Source organism: Sesamum indicum, linkage group LG2 (assembly GCF_026168435.1).
Source record: "Sesamum indicum cultivar Baizhima isolate 11 linkage group LG2, ASM2616843v1, whole genome shotgun sequence".
Lineage (NCBI taxonomy): Eukaryota > Viridiplantae > Streptophyta > Magnoliopsida > Lamiales > Pedaliaceae > Sesamum > Sesamum indicum.
In genome coordinates this window covers 1,818,667-1,842,530 of record NC_142658.1, presented here as the reverse complement: position 1 = coordinate 1,842,530, position 23,864 = coordinate 1,818,667, and the positions used below count along the sequence as shown (strand labels likewise).

The following is a 23,864-nucleotide window of genomic DNA, read 5'->3' as shown; positions in this document are numbered from 1 at the left end:
CTCTGCTTGCTCCACAAAAGCATCTAGGAAGTGGATTTAAATGGGCTAGTTCGTCCCATAATTTCTTGAGTTTAGTGAATTAGGCTGATATAGTCAAGTCTCCTTGGAGCAAAGAAGCTATTTTCTTTTAGATGTCATAGAGCAAAGGGCCATTGCTTTCCCCAAATCTTGCCTCCAGCTGTTCCCATAGGTCTTGTGTAAATAAAGGCCTCTGCAATTTCTTTATTGATCGAGTTCAAAAGCCAAGCACTATACCATACAGTCTACACGCTTCCATTACTCAATTTCTTCCTTGATTTCTGTAGGTTTTGCACAACTCCCATTTATTATTCCAACTTTCTGCTTGGCGCCTAATGCCAATTTTATGGATCTACTCCATGTAAGAAAGTTATTTCCATCTAAGAGGACAGATACCAGGCTGGTCCCTGGATGTTCTCCTCCATGTAGTCCCAGCCTCTCTAGTGAAGAATTGATTAACTGTTCTTCAAAGATCCATCTTTGAGTATGTTTCCCAAACATTGTTGTGAAGGGAAGAAACAGAGTAAAGAAAGAGAAAAAACAAAAGAGGGTGCGCATCAGTTTGTATGATTTACACGCGAGAAGAAGATGATGATATGAAGCCACCGGATTGTGGCTATACCCATGAAGAAAATTAATCAAGTAAAATTCAAATTCTATAAAAGTGATCTTTTAAAATACAGGTATGAAACCTGTATATATATACAGGTGAAACAGTTAATAAACTAACTCCTAAATTAACAAGAAACGAATAAGTCGTCAAAAAAAAAGGGTTACTAATAAAAATGCTAAGCAGCAAACACGATTTTGCACGGAGTTGTTCAAACAGTTTTTCGGGGAACACTGTCTTCTTCTTCTTCCTCTGTTTTTGCAAAAGATGAACAGGAAACAGCAGCTGAAAGTTTACTAATCTTGACAATCACGCACTAATACTCCTGCCCCGACTCCCCGAAGATGAGTGAAGATAGCAGCATCAAAATATATGTTGATGCCATCATTCTGAGGTGGTATCCAACGTGCTACATGGACTCTCCTAGTTTTTTTGCAAGGTATCCAACTGGCTGTTTTGTAAGCTTGCAGAAAGCTGTTAGCCTTTGGTATCACACTTAGAGGATCCTCTTTGGCATTTTCCAACATCCAGCAAATCGTGAAGAACCAGGTTGCTTGGTCCTTTCCAGTTTACCTTTCACTCCTCTCATCCACCCTTCACATGATCCCAGTCTATGTATTGATAATTATCCAAGGCAGATTACGCAGCGCCCACGCCATCCTTGCAAATGAACATGAAAGAAAGGCGTGTTGGTCATCCTCTTCCATCTCTTCGCATCTGGGGCATCAACCATCCTCAAGGCGTTGTCTCTTCATGAGATTTGTCACCGTGGGTATGGCATTCCTGTAGGCTCTCCATGTAAACATTCTCATTTTTGGGGGTAGATTGAGATTCCATACAAACTGCCAATTTTCTTTGGAGTCTTCAATGCTTGTCAACCCCTTTGTCATGGCTAATAAACGATGATGCATGTTATACGTCGAACAAATTGAGAATTACCCCTTCTTTGAACGGTGGCAAATAATCTGATCCTATGTCATCCTTCCCAATGGAATAGAAAGAATCAACTCGACTTCTTTCAGTGCAAAGATATGCTTTACCAGTTCTATGTTCCAATCCTATCCATTAGCTGCAATGAGCTCACTAACTTTGGCGTGTGAATCCAGTGTATTTGATGGAGTAAGCACCTTGAAGGTATGTTCTCTCGTTATCCACCTATCCTCCTCATTCCATCTTCTATTCGCCATCAAGATCCTGCTTGTACTTGCTCTTTTGCTGCTAGTATACTTTGCCATGTGTACGAAGCATTATTTGAGACTTTCTTAGCTTCACAGAAGCTTGTATCTGTATAATATCTAACCTTAAGCATTCTACTCGGTAAAGAATCAGGCATATGCAAAAGTCGTCATCCTTGCTTGGCATGGAGGGCTATATTAAAGCTATGTAAATACCAAATCCCTCAAACTTTGTCATTCATTGTCTTACAGATTTTTCCCCAATTCAACCAATGAATTTTTTGTTTATCCCCACTATCCCAAAAGAATGAAGCCATTTGCCTACTAATGTCATTGAGAAGATTATGTGGAGTGTGAAAACAGGACATTGCATAGTTTGGGATAGATTGCAGTACTGATTTGATGAGAGTGAGTTTGCCCTCTTGGGACAGGATTGCATAAAAAAAAAAAAATTTATTAATTAATCAAATAATAATATGTGAACGAAATAATATAATTAAATAATACAACAAATAAATATAAAAAATTTAAAATAGTAAATATGTGAATGTATAAACTTAATTATTACTAAATTATTTGAAAACTCCAATATCAATTTTAAATATATAATTTTAAAAATAAATTAAAAACGATAAAATTGAAACAAAATTGCTATGATAAGGGTATAATAGTAAAAAAATAAAGTTGAATTTATTTACAAAAAAGTCAAAGCAACTAAAAGTACCTCCTAAGGTATTTATAGCTTTTGGCCTAAAAACGTTCTTTTTATTCATTTTAAAAGCAGAAGTTGACATTCTAAATATTTTAAAAATACTTTTCGAGAGCAAAAAATTAAAAAATATTTTTTTAAAACTCTCGCAAACACTCCCTAACATTCCCAAAAATTATTTATAATATACGTATAAGTGACGTGTCTGTATCATAAAAAAACAAATAGAAAAAATAACAAATAAGTAAACGCGCTGGAGTTTGTCGGGCCAACCAGCAGCTCAAACCCAAGAAAAAAACAAAAAAAACCCAGAGCTCAAACCCGAAACCAAGATCCGGAATTGACCGGATCCGGAGCCAATACTCGAGAGTCATCGGATCGTTACCCGATCCTAGTCCAAATAAGGACACCACGTTCTCTTTCTTCTTCATCTTCTCTACATGATCCAGTTGAGATCCGAACTGTAAATTACGAATTTAGATGCTCGTAAGTAATTCGACCATTGTTCTGCTTATTTTCAAGAATTTGGGTTAATACCTTAGGATTATAGAGAGGAGGGGAGGAAAATGATGGTCGAGGATCTAGGGGTGGAGGCGAAGGAGGCGGCGGTGAGAGAGGTGGCGAAGCTTCTGCCGCTGCCGGACTTATTGCAGTCCATTGCTTCAATAAAAGCTGATTACATTGCCCGTCAACAGGTTTATTTTTAGTTTTAACTGATAAAATTACGAAATTTCTCAATGAAGTGTCGTTCATTTTGGTCAGTAGCTTCCTCTGTTTGTATTCGCCGCATGTGAGCTCATGTAATTTAAATTGGTGAAAAATCTGTGCAAATTTCTGTGGTTTCCTATAATTCTAGGTTGTGAAATTTTAAATTGAAGACCTCAGGGAAATCAGTTCATTTGAAATTTTGTATGGGATTAAAGGCGACGGGAAAAAATTCAGAAGAAGGATTCTCTAGTGACGGAAAGGGATATAATCGGTCAGATATTTGAATTTAGAGTAAGATATAGTTGAATGTTTCATTTGTTAATAAATTTCTGTCAAAAACATTTTGTTACAATTGGAGTTTCTGATCAGCAAATTTTGAAAGCTATTACTAATTGATTCATGCTCAGTGTTCTTTTAGGTATTCAAGATTTTGATACTGCAGTGTTTGTTGGGGTAATCAGATTAGGAAATTGAAGTTTCCTTTACGTTTCTAGCACAATATCTTGATTGTTTGGTATTGTAGTTTTCTGTGCCTGTACGAATATAAATTTTGTGGTCCCAGTCTGTTGATACCCATGATTCTTTTGATACCAAGGATTCTTCTGATACCAATGTTTCTGTTTGTTAACTTAGTTTCTATGTACGTGAAACATTCAATTAAAGGTCACTAAGGAAATCATTACTTTGTAGAATTTGTATGGTATATAGCAGCACTGCAAGCAATGTTGAGAAATTGGTATGGTCTTTTAGTAGTAAATATAATGTAGATGGAAGAAATTTGCAATCTTATTAGGAGATAATGTAGTACAGAATGTTTATTTGTTATATCTTAATGAATTGATGTGCTACTAATCATTTGTTATATCTTAATGACTTGAGGTGCTTTTTATTACTAACTTTAGAGTGGAAAATCTTCTGAAAGCATTTGTCTCTGTGCCTGCTTATTGTTTGGACTAATCAGATTATAAATTGAAATTTTCCTTTTTCTCTTTTCTATATGTCAGTTAATACTTGAAAGATTAGAAATCAGTTGTCATCATACGAAATGGTTGCTCTATTACCAAAAGGAAGTTTATTAGGTTAGGAGATTAAGTACCCAGTTTACTGCATTAATCTTTGTGCATGATGCGCACTGTATCACCCTTTTCATTCCCAATAAGCAAGACAAAGGGGATATTGACCATCTCAAGTCATCTGAACTTTTAACTCTCAATTCTGCTGCAATGATGTTGGTGCAAACCAAGCATCATGGATATATAGAGCCTTACTTCCAAGCTTGGTGCCATAACCAATGTTTTGTTGAATGGCAGTATTCGAAATAGCTTTTCTAAGAGTTGCTTCTTGTGTCTATTGTTTTGTTGGATTAGTAAATGATTGATCTTTTGCGAGTTTTGAGTTTTCTTCCTTCTGTTAATTATTTTTAGCTCATATTCTAATAAAGATTACTTTAATATTTGGTGGTGAACATTTTGATTATGGTTTGTTGTCAGGCAAATGATGCACAACTCAGTACAATGGTTGCTGAACAGGTATAGATGGATCCTGAGCCTGTATACCTTCTCATTCTCATATTAAATACTAATTATGGAAAGTTAATATGTTGCATTTCAGCTTGCAGTGAATATGGTTATGGAGTCTGTATAAGTTATATTTGATTGGGTGTATGTCCAGTCGTCTAACTTGTCTCTCCTTTGAATTTATGGATTCAGGTTGAGCAGGCACAGGCAGGTCTTGAATCACTGACTTTGTCTCAGAAGACGATAACTCAGCTCAGAGAGAATTTTGTTGAGATTGAGAAGTATGAAGATGCTGTACATACTTTATAAATGCTCTCCATTCCTTGGTAAAATAGAATGCATTTGCTGTGTTTGCTAATTGATGTTTTAGGCTAATGTAAAACTTACATTCATAACAGATTATGTCAAGAATGCCAGACATTGATTGAAAATCACGAGCAAGTAAAGCTCCTCAGTAATGCGAGGAATAATCTGAACATGACTCTGAAGGTGAGTTTACCACCTATGTGTTCTGGTGTCACTTAGTCTGCGAAATGTGGAGGACGTTTCTTAAATCTCTTAAGTGGTGATTGGTGTAATAGAGTATATATAGGTAGGATTAAAATGAGTTATGAGTGGAATAAAGTTATGGGAAAATATGGCCTTAAAATAGCACGTCTGATGCTTGATATGCCTTAGGAATGAGAAATGAATAGATGCATGCTTCTATAATTGTTTCTGTTCTCATGCTTGGTTCTAGCATCCAAGAATAGGTGTATGAATGACAAAAGTATCCAAGTGTACGTATGTTCTATATATGTCTTATGTTATAAATATTTAGTATAATACTACTTGTATATAAAGATAAAAAAGAAAATTTAATGTGAACAATTTGCAAGTGGGAAATATACACAAGATTAGCTTTGCTTATGTATGGGTGTACATATGTGTAAATATATGTTATAAATATGCTATACTATATGTTAATTATATAATAAACATTAATCATGCGAAAATTATATGTAATGTTGATGTGAACATAGTAAATTTAAATGTTTGGCTTATGAATATTTATGTTGATCTCCATGCACACTATATATATATATATATATATATATATCGAAATTTTCGCATGACATAAAATAAAATAACTTATTTTGTATATATGTGTATTCTATGTATCTGCACAACTATTTCAATATGACTTTGGTTCCTTCCCAAGCTCGGGAATGGGCAGTCCTGTAGGAGCAGAAGCAATGGCTAATGCCATAGTTCTGGGAAACGAGAATTCCGAAGGAATGACAGTCCGGAATCCCGATGAGTAAATATGCAATCCTGGGTTCGGAAATTGATTCTATTCCCAGCTTGTTCTCTGATACCAATTGCTGCCTAACAATTATGTGATTGCACTGTATCAAGCTGCTAAAGGAGTTGGAATCTCCTTATGTCACTGATGCTTACCGAGTCTCAGATGATCTCTCTATTTGAATTGCACCTGTTTACTAGCATCCTAACTTCATTTTTCTTTTGCAGGATGTGGAGGGTATGATGTCAATCTCTGTGGAGGCTGCAGAAGCACATAATTCCTTGAGTAATGATAAGGAAATTATTAACACCTACGAGGTAGAGATTTTTTCTGGGATTATGTGATTACTTACTAATTGACCCAATAAATGTTGAATCTTATGTAATATGCTACTGAATTTGTTATGGTTGATTAACTATAGAGGTTAACTGCGCTGGACGGGAAACGAAGGTTTGCATTAGCAGCTGTATCATCTCATGAAGAAGAGGTTGGTCGCCTGAGGTAAGTGTTTACATGCACTTGTCCTGATGGTTTTATGTAATAAAGTAACGTTAGGACTATGTTGTCCAAGGTAGTTGAATATATTTTGGTCAATAATGTACTTGACTAGTCAAGTATAACGGAGACATATTGGCAATCCTTGTGCCATCATGTCCCCGAATACCCTTTTAAGCTATGTTGCAAAAGCTTTTTGCTAATTTAGACTTTAACAGAATGGTCACAATAATTGTTGCTTATTTTGTTTTACGACTCTTATGCTGAGAGTATTTATCTTTCCTGGAATAAAATGGTGAAACGTTTGACCAGAAGAATGTGCTAATGGTGTCAAAACACATTATATAGAAGATGACTGTATAACACCTTACCCAAAAAAAGAATGTCAGAGCATAAGAAGCTGTATCTCAGATGCAATTCTTTCATGCTTTAATGATGGCAAAAGCTTTCCTCCAATTTAGGCTTTAACAGAATGGTGACAATGGTATGTTGCTTATGTTGTTTTGCGACTCCTATCTTGAGAGTTGGAATAAAATGATAAAATGTTCGACCAGAGGAATGTGCTAATGGTGTCAAAACACAACATATAGTAGATGACAGTATTACACCTTACCCAGAAAAGAAAGGTCAGAACATGAGCAGCTGTTTCTCAAATTTAATTCTTTCATGCTTTAACGATGTTCTTAATAAGGCACTTGAGCGCTATTTGTGTTCTTTATGGTTGATTGAGTACGACATTGCACAGAGAATACTTTGAAGAAGTAGATCGCACATGGGAGACGTTTGAGACAACATTATGGGGTCATTTCGCCAACTTCTTCAAACTTGCTAAAGAAAGGTATGCTTGTTCGAGGGTTTGCTTTTACACATTGCACTTTTCCTGTTCTTTGCCTTGGTGTTTAAATTTTTGGATAGAAAATGAGGGTTGGCAAAGATTTTGTGCATGAATATCTAGATTAATGTTTGTTTGGAGTATGACTTACTTCTTTTTAGGTATATGATGTTGAAACATTAAAATGAATAACATCTTGTGGTTTAAAAATTTGCATAATTTAATAGCTCGAAGGTTCATTTTTGTCATTGGGCTCATGATGTAACATGGGCTGGTGTTTGCAATACTCTCTTTTATGAAATTGAAGCAATGTGGCCGAGCATATTTATTGAGTCCATGTTGCAGGACTATTAATATTTAATTGTCTTACTGATGAAGTTTTTGTCGCGTACATCACTTGAGGTTAATGTTGGAAAAGCGTTGAAGGTTTTTCTCCTGTAGCTTTGGTATAACACCAACTGCAGACAGCAGTATAATAGAGCTGATTTTTCTCGTCTTTAAGGAAAGAAAATTGAAAGATATGAGGTTGGATTCACCTGGTAAATACCTTGATTGGAAATAGATTTTTTCAATTGTTCAATGTAGTGGAAACGATTTTTTAGTTGTTCTTGATGCTGTTTTCAATTCTTTATAAAGTTCCATAGCATGGGCTGGGTGTCCTGGAATGTTTTGTTAAGCTGATTCTTCATACTGCAGGAATCCAAGATTACATTTGGATTTGGATTTGGATTGATGAATTTGGAATTATGGAATCAAATCCTTATAAAAAGTTCTTTGAATTTGTTTGGACAACTCTAAGTTCAAAGGACTTCAAATCCTAATTTTGAACTTTTACGTATTGGTGGATTTTCAAATTCTTTTGATATAAAGTCTTTTCAAATCATTTCTCCAAATCCCAATTCATCAATCCAAATGCAGTAAAAAGTAACTTGTTCTAAAGGTCTGGGCTCAAAATTTAATGTCTGGAAATGATACAACAATGATAAAGCAGGTAACTGAGCATACCTAATAGGCATCTACCCAAGTGGTTGAGTGTATAACAAGACGGCTTCTTGAAAATGTCTCTGGAATCTTTAAAGTGTAAATTTGAACTAGGAATGACACCCATAACTTATCAACCACATTGGCAACAATGACTGACACTAAAAGCATGATCAATCACGAAGCCCCAGACCAAAAACCTTTGATCATGATTGCACCTCAAAGCCTGTAGGCAGAAACCCATTGAACAATCTGTTGATAACAAACTAAGGAAACGCCCTTAATAGAAATGTTATGAATTTAAGCTGTCATCTGTCCCTAAAGGTGCTTGGTATTTGTTTGTAAGATTTCCAATTATAATATCTTTTCAGTTCCTGGAGACTCTCATTGCCTTAGTATTTCCACTATTGAAGAATAATTTGACATTAGAATTTCTAAAATGCTTCACGTATGATAAATTACTCTGTCAATTTCTGACATTTTACATTTAGTTAGAGACTCATCATGGTTGGCATGGGCTTTAAAATTGTTTTACTTGGAATGACTTCGCATATAGATTGTCGCCCAGCTTACTTGCTAGTCTTACACTATGGACTCATACATCATATCATGATAAACTTAATTACCTTGTTTAATTTCGAGCAAGAATGCTATTTGAGGTTTGGTTTGTTGTTTGTTTGTTTTTTTTTTCTTGGTGCAGATAATGCATGCATCATGCATGCCAAAATAAATTTGTAGATAGACTTTTTGTTAGTTTAGACTCTATGTACATGCTACTTGATCTGTTCTTTATATATGCTTGTTATACCCTTTTGCTTTGTCTGGGAAACTTTCCAAGTTCTTTCAACTGTTTCCTGGGAAATTTACTCCTGGATGAATTATTTCAACTGTTTCCTGGGGAAAAATTGCCAGTAAAGTAAATTGAAAAGGCAAATATTTATACTTCGGGGAACTTTTACTATTATTGCCATATTTCATTATTGTGTTTCTAAGAACAATAAGTTCTTCACACTATTTTCACTAAAATCCTATTTGACATTTATATCTTCAACTGATCCAATCAAAATTTCTGATAAGTTCCATGGCACTTGCTGTGTTTTAAGGTAAGTGCTTTTCTGCATCTTACTCTATTATTTCAGCCTGCAGAATTGATTGAGCTTGCTAGAATAAAGCTGGGGTGATGCAATCTACTACATAAATCTGAACTTATTCTGGACGAAGTCAGATGAAGTGGTGATTGATGTGTAACACCCCTGGATGCTAGTTGTAGTACACTGGTGATGTACTTAACTTTCCTGTGCGGCTGGCCATACATCTAAAACCTGTGAAAACACTGTAATTACTTCCGGAGCTTCTTATTTTGAAAACAAATTGCAAGATTATATTAGTGTCCAGCATTAAGTTGATGATTTTGATTTAGCTGTTAAGACTGAAGAATAAGATGGAATTCCTTATAGATCACTTCTTGAATGCAGGCTAGCAATTACCAAACCACTATAGGAACATCCTTAGTAGGTTTATAGCTGTGACTTTATTTGATGCTACCGAATCGCATAGATCATTCTAGACAAAGAGCAGGGACAGTCATCATGACATCTGCACAATGTCCTGGCACCTATATATATATATGTTTCCATAATGGGCCATCCATAAATGAATTTTAAGTTTATCTTTCAAGAGTTCAGTGAGTATTATATTTATTCAAATTTAATCAACTGTACAACCTACAGTCTGAATTCCATTCCTCATCTTTCATTTATATGCTTGGCTTTTAACCACTGTCCTGCGTATTTTTGTGCTGCTCATTTATCATAGTAAGTTTTCTTTTGCAGCCCACAGACACTGGTTCGTGCATTGAGGTATGTTCAATCAGAATGAGACCATGCCATTTGTGGCTGGTTCATCTATGTACTAATGTTTGTCTTTGCTTTACCCCTGAAATGAAAAGGGTTGTTGAAATGCAAGAAATCCTGGACCACCAAGTAGCAGTGGAAGCAGCTGAGGCTGAAGGAGATGGTGCAATGGAGACTATAGCAAATCCTCGTAGAAATGCCAAGTATTTACCTGGTTAACTAATGCTTAAGCACTTCACCTCATGATTTAGTCGCCTACTCCATGTTTTTGTGCATAATTATACTTTGAAATAAACGTTGCATAATTTGTTAATCTCAGTTGTTAATTCTTCTTCTTCTTCCTTTCCTTTTTTTCTCCTTAGGAAATCTGCAAGTTCATCAGCGTCCTCTAGAAATCTTACACAGCAGAAGTTGAAGGTTCAAGGTAAAGGCTACAAGGATAAATGTTATGAGGCAATAAGGAAGTCCGTTGAAGCACGTTTCGACCGATTGCTCACTGAGGTTTATTTTATATGATGCTTCTGTTATGTAGCACTAGTCTAAAATTTATAAGCTTTTCAATCAATCCTCATGTCCTGATAATAATATCCCTTTCAGTCCGAGGACCTAAAAGGAGCTTTAGAGGATGCTAGAACGGTATTCATCTACCTCTTTCCATTACCTATGTATCCTGGTATTTTACAGAAATTATCAGTTATTATTGGATTCTTTAACTGATAGTGGCAGCAGGAGAAATTTGAAAGTTGATTTGCTTCTAGGGTAGAAAACTGTAGGGTATCATGTTTATTTTGGTCGAAATGGTATATCATAATGTTAAGTGCATCAGTGCTTGGAGAACCTATTTTCGTGTTTTATCAAAGCTTTTTCCATCTGTGTCCTTGCAAGTTGCTTCTATATGATTTCTTTGTCCATTCAATACATTTGAACAAATCATGATCCGTGCATTCTCTACTCCTTTTTTCTCGCCAATTTACACAATATTTGACTGAGCACTTGGAATCATTTATAAAATATGATTTACTCATATGCTTATAATATCTTACTGATAATTCTTGAGGTTAATTCCTTATAAGGTTTCCGAAATAAATTAATCTGTTTGTCACTCTGAATATTGTTATTTCTTTAGTCTGAGTACTGAACTGTTACCACCAAAATTTCATTGGCATTATGAGGAGCCTATAGTGTATGTACTATGTAGTATATTTTTCATGATTTGAAGTGGCACAGGAATAACCGCAAAATCATTCAACTGAACAAACTTGGACCAAGCTTCTATCTTTCTCACAACTAGTTAGTAGCTGAGCCAAGGCATGGGAGTATTATACTTTAAAAAAAAATTAAAACAAAAATGAACATTTTAAATGTGAAAATATAAAAATAAGGAATTGCTAAATAATCTAAAATGTAATCTCTTTGAATTAAAGGATCACATTGGGTATTTTCATTCGTCCATAAGCAGAATTTTATATTTTAAAGAACTATTACTATGATATGGCTAATTAGAATTCAATGAGACTATTCAAGTGTATGAATGTGGGCCCTTACTTGAAGTTTTAATATTAATATTTAACGTATACAGTAAATAATTAAAAGATACCAATTTGTGTTGAAAACATCTAATATCATTAGATTTTAAGTAAAGTAAAAAATATAAATAAAGAATTTTGAAATTTAAAGTAATCAATAAGTACATATTGGATAAAAAAGGATTGAGGATAAGTCAGTTATTGATGTACTTATCTAAACAAATATTAAAATCTTTTACATAAGTATGATAACAACTTTAATTAAAAAACAACATATGTAATTTCTCATGTTGCAAAATAGAGTTTAATGAGGCTATCCAATTGTGCATATATGTGGCGCATAGGTGGATAGCGTCATTGACTATGTTTTATTATATAGATGTGGAACTATACCTACTAGCCGACTTTTTGAATTCAGTGTCAACATACTAAAAATGTTGTTAGTGAGACATTAGTGGTTACAAGACCAGTGCATATGTAGACACGATGACCTACATGATTTATTATGTATTGGAGTTAAATAACGAAATATTGCAATTCTTATCTTTTTACGTATTGCTTTGTCAGTTATTTAAAATATATTTGATCTTGGTGTACTTTTCTGCTAATGTCAGATTGGTGAAGAGCTTGGAGATATATACGATTATGTTGCACCATGCTTTCCTCCTAGGTTTGTCATGTTTTAACATGATAACTAATCTGTTTTCAACCCCCTGAAGGGGATTAGGATTTGTTGGACTAGTTTTTCTTTTCCATAACAATTTGCTTCTTTGTTCGAATTTCCATCCTTTTAGATACGAAATATTCCAGCTCATGGTGAATCTTTACACTGAGAGATTTATTCAGTGGCTTAGGCTACTCAGTGACAGAGCTAATGATCTGACAAATATAGAGATACTAAAGGTATCCCATCTGAACCTCAGTTATTGATATTGGAACTAATATCATATCTCAAGAATTTTGTATAAAAAACTCCTTAATTTCTGCTATATGGTTATGCTTGTTAATCACGGGTTATGACACAGTGCACTTGGAAATAGTTGATCTCTACCTTTTTTATGCTAATCAATGACCTTTGAGTTTTATTTTTTATGTGAACTGCTGGTCTTCTAAATTGGTCTTTCAATATTCTCTTTGAGTAATAAAATTGGTATCTTCTGAAAGAAACACATAAACTATAATATTCCAGGTTGACAGAAGTTTTTCTTTCATCGAGAGAGATGGGGGGGGGGGGACCATATGTACATATAAACATTTACTTCTTTGAACTCTTTTTGGTTGTATCGGCTTTTTAGTTGAGAGTCATTTGTGGTTAACAGAAGTAATTATGGAATTCCTTTCCTAATTAAATTTTAAGGTAGGATTCTTTCTGAAAATGTTGGGCTATACATAATAAGATTATTATTTCAAATTTAGAATAGACTGGAAATATGCATGAAAATGTCAGAGGTCTAGGAACATCTTTATTTGGTACATCCTAAAAAGAAATAGCAACATGTTCCTCATATGGAAGCATTAACCATGAATATAGCATTGGATGGCATACTTAGCTAAAACATCAATTAAATGTTCCAGCAGTGTCAATTATTTGTGAGAATAACCAACATCATCTTTTTACTGGGCTTCTCTGCAAAATTCTTTCGTTTCCCATTTGAGACAATAATTTCACGCAAAGCAAATCGCAAGTGTTTTACTTCATCCTGCTGGAAGCTTCCTCAAATAAGAGAATCTTTCCCTGATACACTTTACCTCTGATCTACAGCTTTTTCAAGCTCATTTTGTGCGTTTACATAGACGTGTAACACAATTGGGGAAGTGATGTTTCAGTTTCCTCAATTTTACATTATTCAAAGGGTTCCTCTCTATTCTTTTACTATGTTTTGATCTTTAGATTTAGTCAAAGAATACATTTTCCTTCATTTGGTTTAATAAAATGAAAAATAACAAATTGTCTTATTATTATACATAGGTTTAATTACACTTGGATTCTTTTTGAATATACGACATTACATTTTCCCCAAAACATGTTTCTAAATTACACGTACACCCTAAGAATTTTCCACAATGACCCCCTTCCGTTATGGGTTGGATACAAAATGCTACTGACGTGAGGAAAAAATTTACATAAACTCTCAATTTTATCCCTGAGGATAAATGTAATATGTATAAAGTTAAAATGATGTAATTATAATAAATATTGTTCCCAATAGGGTAAAACATAGCTGTTTATGAATCTAAAACTAGTCATTTTGTTGTACCCCATTTTACGTATATGAGGTGAGGTAAACACTATTATTGCATCTATTTTTTGAAGCACTAGATAAAGTACTTAAACAAGATATTTTCAAGAAATGTATACAACAATGATGTTAACCTCACCCTGTATATAGAAAGTAAAAAGAGCACCAAAGGATGACTAGTTTTTCCATTCATTAACGATTATTTTTTATCCAATGGCTATAATTCTGAAATAATATTTTATTACAATTACTTTTTTATATGTTACATCCCTTATAAGTATAAAAATATTACTACGGATTGTTGAAAGAGGGGTAAAATTGAAAATTTATGCATTTTTTTGTTGATGTTAACATTTTCCATCTAAAATCTGATGTGAGGGGGTCAACACAAAATTCATGGAGAGGGTGTAACTGTAATTTTAAAACTTGTTTGGAGGAAAGTATAATTTCGCATTATCAAAGAGGGTCCAAGGGTAATTAACCCTTATACTTTATGGAGACGTTCATTGTACATTGATTTCACTATATGGTTCATGATGTCTAACTGTGTTCAAGATTTTTTTTGCTGATATTAGCATTTTCTGTCCTTCAACATAAAATTTTCAGAGGGGTGTAAGAATGTTGTTTGGAGGAAAGTGTAATTTCGTATTTCAAAAGGGAGTCCAAGCGTAATTAAGCCTTATATTCATGGAGAGTTCATTCATACATTGATTTCACTATATCTTACATGATTTCTGTGTTCAAGATTTTTATGAAATTAATGCTTGTTTTTCCACGACCGGAGAATGTGATGAATTTAATTTTCAATGCTTTGGCTTTCCTTTTCATTTCACTATGCTAAATCCTAGATCAAAATGGAAACTTATAGTTTCTAAATTCTTTACATTGATATAATCTTGGCTAGATAGCTGTTGTTTTCTGCAACCAGAGTTTACTGATGTATATACGGTTTCATCTTTGCTCCATATTCCCTCTTGCTAATTGTACATTTATTATTCTGCTTCTGCTTCCGTTAATTTCTTGATCCTTTCTGTCTTGGCTGCATATGATTAGTTTGGAACTATTTGGTTCATAATGTTTGCTTCTGTTATTAGGTAACTGGCTGGGTAGTTGAATACCAAGATAATCTAATTGCACTTGGTGTTGACGAGACTCTGGCTCAAGTTTGTTCAGAGAGCGGTGCAATGGATCCCCTTATGAATACTTATGTTGAACGAATGCAAGCCACAACCAGGGTAACTGGACATAGGAACATTTTCTTTGCTTTCTATTTATATCCAATTACTTTGTCTGGTCAAATTGTCATTTGAAGTCCTCCTGTTCTGTAGAAATGGTACTTGAATATACTTGAGGCTGATAAAGTACAGCCACCAAAGAAAACGGAGGATGGAAAGCTGTACACGCCAGCTGCTGTTGATTTGTTTCGCATCCTTGGAGAGCAAGTGCAGATTGTACGAGAAAATAGTACTGATGTCATGCTATATAGAATTGCTTTGGCCGTCATTCAGGTAGGTTTGACTTGAGTAGTCTGCCAACCTACAATGTAGCAGCCTCTCAATCCTATCAAATTCGAGATGGCTATATCAATTCTTGAAATTATTCCTCGTCAGTTTGGTTGCTTGCTTGATCGATTTGGTTGGATTGCTAACTCATATATTCCTGTGAAGCCGATAAATCTCTTCATTTTACCTATATCTCAGGACAATAGGAAATTGTGGTTACAAATCATTCAAATTTTCATGCGCTAGGTCATTTTGCTTTATATCTTGTTCACACCAATCATACTATTCCCTTCGAGTTTTCCTTTAGGTATTTCAACCTTATTTCAGTGAAATTACCTAGTTATGTTGCATCCTGTTTTATTACTTGTGCTCCACAAAAATATGAATTGCGTGTGGGTATCCTGTTTTCCCTATTATTGTAAATCTTGCCGCATTTCTCACTGTTAAACTTCATGAAAGCATGTTTAGTGGCTAACTTATATTTTGATAGAACCATTTGGCAAGATCCAAGCACTATAACTGTAAAGTTCATTTTATTGAAGCACTTCCTTGAATTGCAGTCACATTGGGTTGATGAAAGTTACTTAACTTCACTCAACCATTGTGTTAGGGAAATAATAATTGGAAATAATTGAGAAAACTTTAGAATGATTCTTGTTGAAATACATCTCAGTTGGCATGTTAGTGTGTTTTATTGAACAAAAAATTGTTTCTCCAGTGAAGGAAAATTAGATAGTTTAAGAAATAAGAAAAACTCTCAAAGTCTTTAAGCTTTATTGACATGAATATACCAAAAGGTCTAGTCATTTGACATTCTTCCCTACACAATGTTGTGCATATCTGCACTAGTTTTGGCAGTGGATAATGGAAAACTTTTGCCCCCATATACCAAAAACTTCAATAAGGGAAACCCTCAACTCAATTATATATTCTGCCGACTACTGAACAAGCAAAAATCGTTTGGTAAACCAGCAAATGTATTGATTGTTTTCGTCTTTCAAGTCTGATATGAAAGAAAGATATAATAATGAGTGATTCAATTATAGGATCTCATTGATCGAGTAAAGTATTTCTGTGGATATTGAATTTGTTAGTGTCTCGCCATTTCCAATCCTCTGGCTCCATCCCAGCGAAAGTTCTTGATGTTGTTCAAAACCGGTCTCCTATTAAGAAACTCTGAGATGGTTGAGTGATATATTGGTAAATTATCAAATCATTATTCTGGAAATTATATTGTCAACATTTGTGAACCCCCCCTCCCACAGGGAATCAATAATTAAGGAAAAGATAAGGGAATCAGAAAGGACTTGAAGAACATAAAATGAATGAAAAATGTTGACAGTTTTGTTTTTCTTCTCATTTCAGGTAATGATTGATTTTCAAGCAGCTGAAAGGCAGAAATTGGAAGAACCTGCTTCTGAAATAGGTCTAGAAGCTCTATGTGCATTGGTATGTAAATTATGGCAACATATAATATGTGTAGATGCTCTGAATCATCATCCAAGTATTATTTATATCTTGCTAATAAAATCACTTTATGACAGATCAATAACAATCTTCGCTGCTACGATCTAGCTATGGAGCTAAGCTCTACCACACTTGAAGCTCTCCCACAGAATTATGCTGAGCAGGTGACCATGTTAGCCGAGAACTTCCCCTCACCCTCCTATTTCAGAGAGTGTGAACCCAATTGAAAAATAGAAGCCATAATTCAAAGTTAACAGTTTCTTTGGTGCTAATGTCAGTTTTGGATGTGTACTCGTACTCAAGCATTTTAGATTTGTAGTTGTGTTCAAAGTTAACGATTTCTTGGCTTTTAACACTAACACTATTCTCTTCTTATCTTTGGCTGCCTATCTCAAGCACTAGATTTGTAGTTGTAGGAAATCGTATGAGCTTTACTAGATGGATGAATTATTCCTGTCCTGTATCAGATTTTTCCTTAGTATCCACACTGGTGAAGTAATACAAGTCGCATGAATTTTTCAAACTTAGTTTTGCTGTTACATAGCTATTTTGTTACAAGTTGGTCCCAGTTTCACTGGCAAATGGCTTGTTCTAGATAAATAGACAAAACGTACGTGATAGAATTATCTTAAATTGACTTTATAAGTTGAAACTATGAAATCAGCGGAACAATGCAAAATATTTGAATTTGAAGAGAGATAGCCGCTCGCAGCCAGCGCATATTTAATTGAAATAGCATTTTTACCTTTGCTTCTCCAGAACCTCTCTTATACTTTTGTTTTCTCCATTAGGAAGGCACTTTTTGCAGTTTTGTTCTGTCTTGATTTGGCTTCAGGGTATTCATAATATTATGTTAATTCAGATTCTGAGTTCTAACCCTAGGAAAAAAGTTTCTTATGTAACCTATCAGATATCATTTTGTTAACCTCAGTCAGTTAATACTTAAATTACTGCATGCATGTCTATAAACTTCTTATCATTACAGTTCAGTTTCAACTGCTGCTTCATTCACTTTTATGGCTGTACTTATTTTGATTATACAAGATGAATGTCTCATTCTCTAAGTAGACATGCAGGCAAAATATTTAAATCCTCTGATTTATATTAATATTAACATAGCCAACTTGGAGATATAAAACTAAGACAAAACACAGAAGCATGGTCTGCATGTAATAGAAAATGAAGTATTTACTAGGACCAATGAGAAAGGGGAAACCCTCTTATGATGATTGATTTGAGGAAATCTGGTCACTGCAGTATTTATTTGCCGAGTGGATGTGATGAGGATGTACAGCACCGACCTCAAATTATAAATATTTCGTACTTAGGAGAATAACGCATTAATATATTATCTATATGCATGGACTTCCTATGTGATGGCTAATCTTTCTTTAGTCTGACCTTAGATCACTTGTACAGGTTAACTTTGAGGACGCTTGCAAAGGTTTCCTGGAGGTTGCAAAGGTATATTAGTGATTCTTTCTTTACTTGAGATTTATATTCTGTTATAACTCTCATTTGTAATAGCTCTGCATGATAGCTTCCTGATGAATAGTATCTTTTTGGGTATTGCTGATTTTCAACTTACAACACCATTACTTCTTCCTTTAATTCACCCTACTGTGCCATTTGTTCTCTATTTTGGTAGTATGTTTTTCTGCGATTACCCTGCCACTGTACCATTATGGAATATGTTAGGCATGTGTGCAGGTCATTGTTGCCTTTAGTAAAGCTGTTCCTACCAGCGCGAAACATCCAATGTTGACTGCATGGACATATTTAAGGATTTTTATTTGTCAGCATGTAATGATAGTTGTTAATTGTTGCTAGGAAGCTGTTCATCAAACTGTAAGTGTCATTTTTGAAGATCCAGGAGTTCAGGAATTACTTGTAAAGCTGTATCAGAAAGGTAATCAATTTTACTGCTGCCCAGCTTATTCTTGAGGTTTACTTCTATGAATATGTTTGAATGCTATTTAAAACTTATCCCTCTAAAGTGTTGTTGGCAAACTAACGCATGCAAATGACTGGTTACATCCTCAATGGTTGACAAAGCATGATAATTATATAATGGGATTTGCTTCTCTTGTGACTTGACAGAAATTGCTATGCTGTTACTCATACTCGTAATTTGACATTAAGTGTCCTGTGGATGTTTTGAGGGCATACTCTCTGAATGTTTTTGCTTCTAGTATCATGCATGCTATCAGGTTTCATAAATGAAACTTCTAAAATTACACTTCAGTTGCTAACTTGGGATTATATTGTGTCAGATGTTACTTTGTCGAAAGGACTAAATCAACATTTAGACTAAACATCACATGAACAAGTTGGTAAATAGATATAATAGTTTATGGCCGCATGTAATTAGCAGACAAATCTGGAAACATATAATAGAAATTAATTGGTGGAGATGTATAGTTGTTTAGTTGATTTGCATTGTGTCTCACTAGCACATTCTGAATTGGAAAATTTTCAATTGTACACCTTAATGAGAGAACATAGCTCTATGAAGTTGAAAACTCTGAGTCTGAGATAGAGTGCGCCATTTCTTTTTATATATGCATTTTTTATATATCTCAAGAACTAGTGAACCATAACCTCTTCATAGAGCACTTCAGGGTTTTTGGTTTCAAGAAGAATAGAGCAGAAAAGCAAAGGATCAAACGTTTATGTTATGACTCTATCATACTTAACATGATAATAGGAACTAGAGATTTGGACTTGGGAAAGCTGAGTTTTTCTTTCTTTTTCTTTTTCATTTTCTTTCTGAAAATTGTGGCAATATCATTCATGCTATATTAAGAGAAGTGTATTCAATTAATAATGGATGAAAGGATATTAATAGCCCTTTTTAAAGAAAACATTTTTTGGACAGAAAATAATGATATTAACTAAAGAAAACCAAAGATGCCCATTCAACAGAAAATATCACTGTCCAAATTACATCACAAAGAAGGTCTATTGTCTCATTGGCGGATTTGTAATAACCTGAAATGTACAGTGTAATCAGCAAGCTCATCTTAATTTCTGGCTGGAAAAACTCTTCATATGATTACCCCGAGAATAAAGCCCAGACTATTTTACTTCAATATGCTCCGGATAGAACCTTCTGTTGTTATACTTATTAGAACTCTCTGATTCTATTTGTTTTACTTTTCCCCACTTAAAACTTATCTCCTTTGATAAAACAACGCATGTAGTCCTGAATCATCTCCGTAGAAAGCCCCAGAGCTATAAGATAGTGAACCAAAGAAGTAAATAGTATGGTCATTACTGGGAATTTATCAAACAATCAGTCCTATCCTACATTTCTGATATCTTCTCATGCACCCAATCTGCACTACACAAATCATATCAAAATAATCCCAAAAAAAAAAAAAAAAATCATATGAAATAAATTCTGGAATTAAAGTGTATATAGGCATCTTGTGGACTATTAAGTTTTCACATTATTGCAGCTTTTTGGATAAGGAGTACAATCTCACATAAGGACGGACAACTGCAAATTTGAACAGATGAACTAAATTGAAACAAATTAACTAAATTAAAGTGTAAATTGCAATGAGCTCCCGGTTCGACATAATTACGAATATCTCTCATTGTCTAAAAAATTACCAATAGCCCCTAATGTTTGCTGAAATTATGTAGTCCTTTGACTTATGCCTTGAATTGATAACTTTTCCCTTGTTTTAAAAAGAAAAAAAATCGGGCGAAATGGATGGAAAATTTTGAAAAATTGTCCATTTAGTCCATAAATTTTTTTCCTAAATTTTAAAAAATCAGTAAAATTATAATTTATAGTTCACAGGGGCATTAGTTTACCTTAAAAAATTGATTGAAACCTAACGGATACTAATGGACTAATTGTTGGACGGCTCTTAAAATTAGGAGGCATTGGTAATTTTTGGAACAACGAGGGGTATTTGAAACTATGCCAAACATCAAGGGAGCTCGTTGTAATTTACCTAAATTAAATATCTTTTTTGGATTCCATTTTGGGTTCATGAAGAAATTTAAGCTTGAAAGAAAGGGAAAACACATAGGCGATTAAATGAATCAAATTCAATTGCAGACATGATCTTTTACTGATGTCTTTGTTGTTAATGCTCCAGATTGGTTGGAAGGACAGGTTACTGAGTACCTAGTTGCAACATTTGGTGATTACTTTACAGATGTTAAGATGTAAGTGATTTCACCCATTTGGGTAAACGTATTAAATGGTTACAAGTACCTTATATCCAGTGGTTGATTTGTCATCTATTGATGTATTTCATTTGTCTTTCTGAATATTTTCATTATTAAGGTACATTGAAGAAAGATCATTTAGACGATTTGTTGAGGCCTGCCTGGAAGAAACTATTGTTGTCTATGTTGATCATATGCTTCTCCAGGTTGCTATCATGAGAATATTTCCTGAGAATAGGATTCTCAACAATTCAGAACTTATCATTATGTAGTTAACCTTTAATTCTATCTTCTCTGCTCTGTAGAAAAACTATATCCAAGAAGAGACAATTGAGAGAATGAAGCTAGATGAAGAGGTTCTCATGGACTTTTTCCGGGAGTACATAAGTGTTTCTGTAAGTTCCACAGCACTTTTATGGAACTTGAACCCTTGATCTCCGCACATTCAAGATCCCCTTTTCCCTTATAAGAGAATAAATAATAAAATTACACGTATATGTGGACATTTCTGTCATAGACTTATCCACTTCCGCTGGCTCTTCCATCGGCCGCACTAATGACCCGTTATACCTGTGTACTGTGCACAAGGACGAGTTGGGGGGGGGGGGTTCGGGGCGGTTTGGTTGTTGGAAGGCCTTGCCCCCCGGAAATTGGCTCTTATGATATCACTCATAATGTATTTTGTTCAAATGTGTATGGATTTATCAAAAAGATTGTATAAACAACTCCCTGATACTCAGTATTTTTTTCATTTTATTTATTACTTGCAATAAAATATCCTGCATAATCATCCTTCTGATGACCAATCATTAGTCTTTCATGACGCAGGTGAGAACAATTTCGGTGTTCAATTAATTAAAATAAAATAGCTTTTATCTTTTTGTAATTGTGTATCAAATGACCACATTGCATTCTGCTATCTTGTTTGGTTGTGTGGTTAAATTTGAATTTATTACATCATAAAAAGATAACAGCGTAATGACACGGAAGCTAGTTAAATAATGCTCGATAGCTATAACATTGGAAGAAGAAAGTGAAAAAAGGGGTCTCTGATCTCTATATAGACTGACTAGGGACTTCATAGAAGAATATAAGCAATTCACTTGGCTATATATTCGATTCTATTGTGCTTTAGCTTATTATTTGCAAAGCATTCATGTAATGCCGAAGTTATTATTGTTGCAGTTAGGGAGTTGGTTTCTTATATGTTACTTTAATTGATTTCCTCTTTTTTAACCTGTAACATTATTATGCTGCAGAAAGTCGAAAACAGAGTAAAGGTACTTGGTGACTTGAGGGAACTTGCTTCATCGGAGAGCCCAGATTCTTTCACACTTGTATACACAAATATTCTTGACCATCAGCCAGATTGTCCTGTAAGTGACTATTAACCTATAGTAAGCTTGCAGTTTAGGTTGAATCTATCCTTAGAGGGTTCATCTTGTTTTTCCAATTTGTTTCCTGTTCATTATCCTCTTGTGGGATTATTAAATAGAATCACTGCTTGTTATCTCTTTTCTTACCTTTACATTTTGTGGATGCAGCCAGAAGTGGTTGAGAAACTTGTTAGCTTACGAGAAGGCATACCAAGGAAAGATGCTAAAGAGGTAATACTTTAATTGCAAGTTTCTTAAACGGTAAATATGGAACCAAATTAGCCTTGACATACATAAGATGATGAACCGTTTATCACAGCTACTGGTCAATAAAAATAACCTAGACAATTAAATCAGATAAAAAGCCTATCGTCGTTCGTCTTAATTTTACCAAAAACTTGACTTGGTGTAAATAAAATATACTATCAGTTAATAAACTTTTTGTTGGTTAGATACGTCTGGAGTACACAACAGTCCATGTTCTTGATGTTCGTTACTTTGTGAAACAGGTTGTTTCTGAGTGCAAAGAAATCTATGAAAATTCTCTTGTTGATGGGCAACCTCCAAAGACGGGTTTCGTTTTCCCTAAAGTGAAGTCCCTATCAGCTTCCAAGCACAACCGCCTGTGGAGAAAACTCACCTAGTCGTACAACTGCTCATCTTTTCTGTTTTCATTTCTCGTGCAATTTGGCAATCTCCAACTTCCACTGTTGTCCCTGTTGTATATATGAATGTAACAATCGGCTTTTATTTTTATCATCGATAAGCAGGTGAATTTAAAACTTGCGTGAGATCGATATTATGTTGATGAGAGCTTGATTTGATTGAATTTTTCGAGCTAACGTTTAAATCTGTGGTTGGGCAGTTCTGCAATAGTATATGCTATGTTTTTTTCCGTTTTTAGAATGATTTTAAACTAGGCAGATCGGGACATAAAATAAGGCCAAACCCACCCAGAAGACGAGAAAGCTTTCAAGATTACTCTTAAATGCTCATCATATTTTCAACATGCATTCCAAAGTTTTTAAGATAAACAATTGGTAAAATTGCAAATTTAGTCTTGTATGTATAAGGGTGGTAAAATTAGTCTCGTAAGTATTGAATTAGCAATTTTAGTCCTGTAAGTGTTGAATTTAATGGCAATTTTAGTCTCTTAGGCCAAAATTATCAAATTTTAAACGGATAAATTGGGTTTAGGGTTTCGATTGCCGATTGAGCTTTGAGTTAAATGCATAGCATCCTTATAGGATGTTTACATAAGAAAAAGTAAAAAAAAAAAAAGTCCCTCTTTCACCTTTTTCTCTCTCTATACCCAGGGGAAGTGGATGGAACTGAGAATTAGTTAAGGGAAAATGATGGCTTGGCAAAGGCAAAGCTTTGGT

At 34.4% G+C, this 23,864-nt stretch overlaps 1 protein-coding gene across 1 annotated transcript; it reads left to right on the top strand.

The window, feature by feature from the left end:
• Nucleotides 1-2,866: 2,866 nt before the first annotated feature.
• SEC6 lies at nucleotides 2,867-23,311 on the top strand. The gene is made up of 25 exons (XM_011099970.3): nucleotides 2,867-3,207; nucleotides 4,711-4,749; nucleotides 4,930-5,018; nucleotides 5,136-5,226; nucleotides 6,250-6,339; nucleotides 6,444-6,523; nucleotides 7,263-7,355; nucleotides 10,163-10,189; nucleotides 10,279-10,386; nucleotides 10,546-10,684; nucleotides 10,781-10,819; nucleotides 12,324-12,379; nucleotides 12,504-12,612; nucleotides 15,044-15,184; nucleotides 15,278-15,457; nucleotides 16,817-16,900; nucleotides 16,996-17,082; nucleotides 18,338-18,382; nucleotides 18,749-18,827; nucleotides 21,034-21,103; nucleotides 21,225-21,312; nucleotides 21,412-21,501; nucleotides 22,366-22,482; nucleotides 22,651-22,713; nucleotides 22,992-23,311. Exons 1-25 carry the CDS (start codon nucleotides 3,079-3,081, stop codon nucleotides 23,124-23,126), a joined length of 2,268 nt encoding a protein of 755 aa, XP_011098272.1. The 5' UTR covers nucleotides 2,867-3,078; the 3' UTR covers nucleotides 23,127-23,311.
• The last annotated feature ends 553 nt before the right edge of the window (nucleotides 23,312-23,864 follow it).